General features: G+C 34.6%; 1 protein-coding gene across 1 annotated transcript; it reads right to left on the reverse strand.

Annotated features, from left to right (window-relative positions):
- Positions 1 to 1,455: 1,455 nt before the first annotated feature.
- LOC143576762 (senescence-associated carboxylesterase 101-like) lies at positions 1,456 to 4,167 on the reverse strand. Its single transcript, XM_077060791.1, has 4 exons — positions 4,043 to 4,167; positions 3,614 to 3,929; positions 2,389 to 3,519; positions 1,456 to 1,998 (listed from the first exon to the last, which is right to left on the reverse strand). Exons 1-4 carry the CDS (start codon positions 4,054 to 4,056, stop codon positions 1,795 to 1,797), a joined length of 1,665 nt encoding a protein of 554 aa, XP_076916906.1. The 5' UTR covers positions 4,057 to 4,167; the 3' UTR covers positions 1,456 to 1,794.
- Between the last annotated feature and the right edge of the window lie 4,152 nt (positions 4,168 to 8,319).

Genomic DNA, 8,319 nt, shown 5'->3' on the forward strand with positions numbered 1-8,319 from the left:
AATCAAATAGATTAACGGTGTTAACCCTCATACACGGGTAGACAGAAATTCATTGTCTTTTTGTCATCTTTTACTTGTAAAATTTCTAATTTCAAAAGTATTGTAGCATTGTCTTCCTTTGGTCATATTTATTTGCTGCGGTGGTAATTTTCATGTTGTACAACTTTAACCGATTTCCAAACAATGGTGAAATGTACTAATAAGATGAGATTAAATATGGGGAAAATATACCCCGTGACCTGTATAACCCATTTATTTATATTGACATTTCTCTTAAAACAATAAGTACTAATAAGGAGAGATAAAATATGAGAAAAATTAATACTCGTCAATATTTCAGGCAATTTTTCACATGGATCATAAAATAGCATTGAATTAGCAACCAAAGAGAGTATTTGCCTGACTTCAAGTCGTTTAATTGATGTAATTTCACCAACACTTTGATATCGAAATACTTCATTTTTTTGATGGTTTAAAATATTAGCAATGGTAAATTCTACTTACAGCTAAAAGAAATAGCTTTTTTTATAGATTCGACAAAGGTAAAACAAATATTCAATAGTCCATTACTAAATACTTAATAAAAACAGGTCAGACCTATTACTAAACCAGCATAATGATAGATAACAGATGTCAAAAGAAAAGAGCAGAATGCATACATCTCTTCTGGGTTGACTTTTGTTTTAGAACTATAGTCTATATGATCTTAGCAAGTCACTTCTTGACAGATGTAGAACTAAAAGATCATGTCAACTAAATTGCCAATTTTATTCTTTTATAATTCTTGTGGATTTTTAATGAAAAGTAATCATGAAAATCTCTTGTACCAATGCCAAACTCACCTTAGACCAAGCTAGCATTTACCTTGGACCAAACCGAGGTGGCAAAAAGCAAGTGATATGCCTTTCCAACCATGTTTTACACCATGAAGAAGACGAGCAAATATCACATGTACTCTGCCATGCCTTACTATGGCATCTTTGGTTGGGATTCTTGTCAACGCTGCTCTCCAGTAAAAAAAGTCAGACGTTTCTTGGAACCCTGTTTGAGCGAATTACATCCGTCATATTTTTCAAGTTTGAAAAGGTTTGGCAGCCTCTCAAATAATGGTCCACCTGCGCATCAGTTATCAAGCCAAAAGAGAATCTCATTTTCGGTTTTAACCCAACCACCAAATTTCTTCATGCTTAAAGTATCTGCGTTCCACTGTTTCAACTCTAGCAATTGATTTTAGTAGGATCGGTTTTGCCATTCGAAATGGGGTGGCGGCACAACTTGTTTCCCGCTTACCTGCCTCTTTATTGTAATTGGATCCTTTTATTTGGAATGAAATTATTAAGTTTATCCCAAAAAAAAAAAAAAATTCTTCATGGGTATGCACCACCAAATTTTGTTACTTTAGTTTTATAACGCCATTCTCACTTTGAATTTAGATAACAATATATCTTAAATGTAGCAAAAAGTCTTTAGATTAATACAATTACATTTCATAAATTAAGATGTTACAGTATCATGAAAAGGTATAAGAATCGGCAGTTGAAGCTGAATGTGTGCGAAGTAGTAATCATGAGATGCAAAGCTTGAGGAAAATAAGGTCTTAAGCTGTAGGAGGAAAACACATACATTCATTTTCAATCCAGCAACATGACAATTTTACACAGCCAAACGAATAAAGTTAGACTTATATGCATATACACACATAGTTCTTTCAGTTTCTTATTCTAGTAATCAATCTGTTAACCCACGAAAATATTGAAGTGGTGATCGTTGTCATGATGCTCGATCAGATGGACCTTAGTAATACGATTTATATCTCTTATCATTCATGAATTGCGCAAACTTTGAGGCATAGGCGGTTCCTTTGTGTTCCTTATACTCATCCCACCACTTCATAAAACTACTTCCCTCCAGGAAAATATCTGGTGACACCGAGTAACTTTTGATCTCATGCATTACATAAGCCTCAAAGTTCTCCAACTTCTGCTCGATTGTTGGAATCTGAATTTAGCATCAAGTAAGCAAAACATTATTATTTAAAGCCATGTCAATTGTATATGAGAATATTATTGTTGTTGGTTAATCTTGATCGTGTTGAAGACAGGTCATGGATCCGATATACGGGTCATATACGTGAGTTTTAAGGGGTGAGTTTGGGGCCTGAACCAAAAATTGTTGTATAAGTCTAGAACCAGCGCCAATTAGGGAGATTAGTTGGTAGTTAATTTGGCACCTAAACAGAAGGGTTGTAATGGTTAATATGCAACCGTCTTGCACACCTATAAATACAATCGTACTCAGCGTATTTAATTTATATGAAAGTGTATGTTTATTTTACAAATTCTCACATTATACTTTACACATTCTTGCATTCGTATTTGCAAAACTTACATTGATGTTGGCTGACCATCTATTTACTAAGTTTTGTAACGAAATCAATGCCTCCTCTACATGCGCCCAAAAACAAGAATCCTCGGTAAGACTGACAGCCTTATTCCTTTTCTCTTTACCATATATTGAATTCATCTTGCCTTCATCTGACCACTTCTCTAATAGTATATAGTGGTTCGATCTATACTTCATATAGTTCGTTTGGCCTTTTCTGTAGTATTCAGCTATGTCCAGTGGCTCGACTATCCTTCTGTAGTTTGTCCCACCAAGGAGCCAACGCTTTCTTAACATGGCGCTTTCCTTTTGTGTCATTCGATTCTTCTCTTCAACAAGCTTCCTCCAATAAATAACAAGACGACCATGATGAATCGCAATTTCTTGGTGTGTGATCTTCATATGATTTCTGGTGATATCCTTATAGGCATCATAATAACCCCCTTTCTTTCTCATAGTTCTCATGTACCATTCCATATATGTCAAACTTATCTTCACATCGTTTAGCATCTTGACAGGCATATAAGCATTCACCATATTCTTCCTTCTAATCATCTCTATTTGTTTCTTTTCCATTTCTTCAATCTCATAATCCTCTGTGTGATTCAACACTCCAGCTTCCTTCAATTGTAATGTGATTCCCTTCCTCAACGGATTCAAGTTGAATTTGTTTGATTCGGAAATCCCACGATACAATACCTTCCTTCTTATCGACCTCAAAACGTTTGCATAATCATAAATGCGTAAGTTTCCTGCATTTAGTAACTTCATGGAATCTAGAACCTGTAGGATCGAATCTTGATCTTCAAAAGTCGTGTAACCACCTGATTCTGTGCAAAATAGGTAAGTACCGAGGGGCTTATACGGAGTATTTGATGAGAAAAAACTAGCAAGAGGATCCTTCTTTGCTACCACATTTAGAAAAGTGGATTTCCACTGTGGCCGTTCAGCGATGGCATGTTGGAATCTTCCATCACCAATAATGGGGGAACCAAAAGTTATGCAAATTGGCCTTCTGGTTATCTTAGAACCATTTGATTCTTCCACATCTATGGCGTGGTGTAGGCGTAGAGTGAAAAGAATGGCAAGGTATCCCCCGAGACCGGATCCAGTGATGATCAAGGAGGTATTTATATGCTGAAAAACAGGATATATATATAAACCAACAATAAAGGACCGATTCTCACTTGATCTTGATCTCTAGATCTGCAATGAACAAACGCACACATACCTTCTTTTCCAGCTCTTTGAGGTCGTAATCGAGATGCTGAAACAGCTCAACGGCAGCTTCGTTGATGGAGAATGAAGAGTTGACTTTTGTGGAAATGAAGTCAACGACGGGGAGTTTCTCAGATGAAACTAAATCAATCCCTCCATTAAGGAATCCAGCAGTGTATTCAGAGGAACACTTAAAAGCCAAAATGTTATTTCCAGAACGACTCGTTCGAAGTTCATATGGCAAATACGTCTCTGAAATTGCTTGATAAGCATCTGGAATGACGTCAATGCTGACAAGAAACTTTCCTAGTTCAACTCCACTACTAAACCTGCAAGATATTTTGGGATAAAAAGAAGTCTCTATTAATTACAGTACACAATCAAGAAATTAAGTTAACAAACTTAAAACCTACTTTTAAGATTCTATAGAAATTAAACGTACATAAGTTTGCTCATCTTTCTTCTTGATTTGTTTGGTGTTTTTCTTGTTGATGTGAAAGATGATCGAATGTTCCTGGTGATTGGTTATTGAATTTCAATATTTTTGGTGAAGACGAAGACGTGGTCAACTATAAAATGTCTTCGGATATAATAAATATCTTTATTCATCACACACAATTAATATAATATATATATATGGTTGTGTTAATAAAAAAAAAATAGTTTTCTAGGAATAGTAAGAATAAATCTAGATCATTGGATCTATGATCTAGTGGGTTGAGATTGATAGCTTTTAAAATACTAAATAGTTACTAGGATTAAGGATTTATGCTACATAGTTTTCTAACTCTAAATTTTGAGTTATTCTCACTCTTCCTACAAAACTATGTATTTTTATTTTAACCATTTTCTATATATCTATAATCTATCTATAATATATATAAACGAAAACCCAAAAATCCTATGTGTCGCGATGTGGTCGCTTCCCCCTTTTTTGGAGTCACCAGATTTGCTTGATTTTTAAATGGAGGCTTCTCATGCATTTGACCCGAATTCACTGGTATGGGTCTTACCAAACCCATATATTCCTTAAACGGGTTATAACATTTCATTAAATAAAAATTTATTCTCACCAAATTATTAATTTGAAAATCATATAAAATAGGATATACTAAAAATAATTATATTTTTTAAAAAGATATTATTTATAATTAATAACCAATTTTAAAGTACAAAAAATAAGCGGGTCTTGGGTCTCACCAAACCAGATAATTTTTAAACCGAGTTATAACATCTTAGTTATTTGTGAAACCCTTTTATAAAACTCTAAGTGTATTATAAATTTTCTTACAATAAATAAAATTAAACTCCAAAAAAGTATATAAATATTAAAAACAAGTAATGTAAAACAGCCCCCGTAATACGGGGGATAAAAACTAGTATGTATATATATATATATATATATATATATATATATATATGGTCAAGTTATTCTACAAAGAGGAATAAAAATGAGAAGGATGAGAAACCATAATTAATTGACATGTGTCAAGTATGGACCAAAGAAAAAAGGGTATAGAGGTAATTGTACACATTTTATCTCTCCACATGCAAGACACATGTTAATACCCCCATCATTATATAACGTTTATGAAGAAATATGGCAAGACAATGTCAGAGATTCAGTTGGGAATGATATTGGGTTTGATAAGGAAAAGCTCCGCTGTTACAACAATAATGAATTAGGGCACTTTGCTAGGGAATGCACTAATCCACCCTCGGCTGCAAATGACATCAAAATCACTAGAGTTGTCTGACAATGAAGGTACGCCGAGAAGTGATAAAAGGCTCGTTCAGAGCTACTCCTCAAAGTCAAGAGTTCCAAGAATCGGTCAAGGAAATACACCAAAAGGGAAATCCGAGTCAAGCTCTAAGGCCATGATCACTAGGACAACTGAAGGAACAAAACCATGGGAAGATAACCAATTTGAAGAGCTGGTCAATCCTATGACTTTTGTTGGGATTGCATTTGTAAATGAAGCCAGTACCTCATCAAGCCCCGTTGCTGAAACACCTCCATGTGTATCTGACAATCCCTAGGTACACAGACTTTGCACTCAAGCTTGTTTTGATAAAGTTAGGAGCTATAGAACTCATAATGCTGCCTTAATAGACGATAATCTCAGTCTTAGATGTCAAAACAATCATTACAAGAAGGCTGAAAAAGATTTTCACCACTAGGATTAAAACTGATGATAATGATATGGCTAAACTAAATGAAAAATTGTTTCAATATGATAAACTAGCTGAGTTTCATGAAAGACGCGTTGTAGAATTAAACGCTAAAATTGAGAAGGTAGAACTAGATTTAGCTCAAAGAAAAATGGTCGTTGAAAGATTTAAGTTAGCATATGATAAATTGAATGAGATATTGGGGTACAAATTGGGGTGAAACAAAAGATAGGTAGGCTACGATCACACAACAGTTCCACCTCCATTTAATGTTAATTATACTAGCCTTCCTCGTTTTAGTTTCAATACCCCGCCTTAGAACGAAATGGTCTATGCCAAAACCAAAGACATTTGTTCCTCCTGTCTCCAAAACTGTTGATCCCATTCCTTCTTCAGTTAGTTTTAGTAGTATTTATCTTGTTCTACAGGCTTTGTAGAAGAAAGTGGGCCAGAGGAAGCGAACATGAATTGTGATTGTGATACCGTCTTTGATGAAATTTTTGTTGAAAATTGTGTCAATGACAAAAGGCATGTTGAGGTGAACATATCAAGTCGTTCATCATCAAGTTGTAAGCCTGAGGATAATTCAAGTAAAAGCAAAGTGTTTGAAAATGATAATCAAATGAGTACTTCATGTACATATGTGCCACCAAACAAAAGATCATTTTCTCAAACATCTAATCATTCACAAAGTCCTCAGTCATACAACTGTTTTGATTATAACTACTATGGTCATTAGCAACAAAATTATGTTGATCCATATTACACTAATGTTTTTGATGACCGGGGTCACATATTAAATGGATTTTACAATCATGTTCCTTTCCAAAAAAATCTTTCCCACCACACCAACCATATTATAGTTCTGATGAGTTCTATAGTGCTATAGGAGAAAATGTTGTTTTGTGTGTGGTCATTCTTCTCACCTTGTAGGACATTGCAAGAACTGGTTCAAGCAACAACTTGAGATTCAAAGGCGGCTTAGTCAGTCCCCAAAAGGTGATTTTAGTAGCCCGGATTCAAGGACTGATCAAGCTTATAGTGAAGCCAGTGAAGTGGATGTGAGATCCAAAGTTAATAAAGTAAAACACAAGAGAAAACCATATTGGAAAACTCAAAAGCATAACATCAAAAAGGATCTTAAGGCTGAAAAGTCTGAGGATTCACCAAAAATAGTTTTAAAAACAAGAAAAGAAAAGTCCAAAAAGGCTAAAACAAAGGAACATGTTTCTGCTTGGATTCCTAAGGACTATTCTTCATCAAGTGAGGCTTCAACAAGAAATAAATTGTTTTCAAGAAATAAAATCAAGTTTGGTTAATTTATGGTTGACTTTCCTGAGAAAAAAATGTCTCGGGAACCCATGTCTATTTAAACGCTTAGTGCATGTAGGGTCAATCAAGAAGGACTATCAAGAGTACTCGATACTTCAAATAGTGGTTGCACCCGACATATGATGGGAGACGAACCCTTTCTATTTGATGCTAAACCATTCAATGGCGGATTCGAGTCTTTCATAAGCGATATTGGAGGACAAACTTCAAGGAAGGTAAATGTTTCATATGGTACTTTGTGCTTCAACAGCACCAACCTTGTTCAAATGGCTCAACAACAACTTGTCGAGCGTTTCTGAAACTCACCTAGTTCAATTACTTCTCTCAAGTGATGAATCCAGCATCAGCTGCTGGGTTTCGGTTTGAATTTCTTCAACTTTGATATACAATGTGATATTGCATGTTTAGGATAGTCCATCTGACAACAGCGTTGTTGACCTTTTCACTAAAACCATCGATCAATTTTAATAAAAAAAATTGATTATATCTTTTTTTATGTAAATTTGTAAATATTTTTCAAATATGTCACAATTTTATAGGGAGAAAATGAGTTAAGTATAACTCATCAAAAATATTTTTAATTTGTTTCAAGAAAAACAAAAATGAGTCACTTGACTTGCTAAAAAGATTTTATACTCTCGTTAAGAAAATTAGAAAAAGTTTCAAAAAGATATTCTCTCATTTAGAGGGAGCTCCTACTTAGAGGGAGTTTGTGACAATCGTCAATTTCAGGTTAACTCCGTTAACTCAACTCCGTCAATTCAAACTTAAAGATTACTGAATCTTTAATGCACACCTCATTACATTTAAACTAGGGTTTAAATGACGTTTGACACTTACTACATGTGTAGTCTTTCGGGAATTGCACCGAAACGCAAACGAGTTGACGCAAACAATTGGTGAATAAACGAAAAACGTCAAAACAATAATTATGTGATAATTATGTGTTAGACTTATGTGTTATGTGATAACATTGTTATAAACGTTAACTCAATGTGCTAGAACTAGTTAATTAAGCTAGAAAAGTAACATTTGGAAGTGGAGGGACCTAGATGTAACATTATTATTATTAATAATATTATAAAACCCTAAACTCTCTTCTCTCTTTCTCTCCCAAACCCGACGGCAGCCTCTAGACCCCCTTGCTCTCCTTGCGATCGGCACACACACACACACGCATCACTTGGTTTTGATCTTGGTCTTTCACAATTGAAG

Source organism: Bidens hawaiensis, unplaced genomic scaffold, assembly GCF_021521415.1.
Source record: "Bidens hawaiensis isolate Kalapana, Puna unplaced genomic scaffold, B.hawaiensis_p1.1 tig00028293_1, whole genome shotgun sequence".
Classification (NCBI taxonomy): Eukaryota; Viridiplantae; Streptophyta; class Magnoliopsida; order Asterales; family Asteraceae; genus Bidens; species Bidens hawaiensis.

Excerpts from the sequence above, each read along its gene's own strand:
- LOC143576762 (XM_077060791.1), bottom strand. Across the intron at positions 3,520-3,613 it reads TCAAAGAGCTGGAAAAGAAG|CATATAAATACCTCCTTGAT; the intron begins GTATGTGTGCGT and ends CCTGTTTTTCAG. Across the intron at positions 1,999-2,388 it reads GATGGTCAGCCAACATCAAT|ATTCCAACAATCGAGCAGAA; the intron begins GTAAGTTTTGCA and ends TGCTAAATTCAG.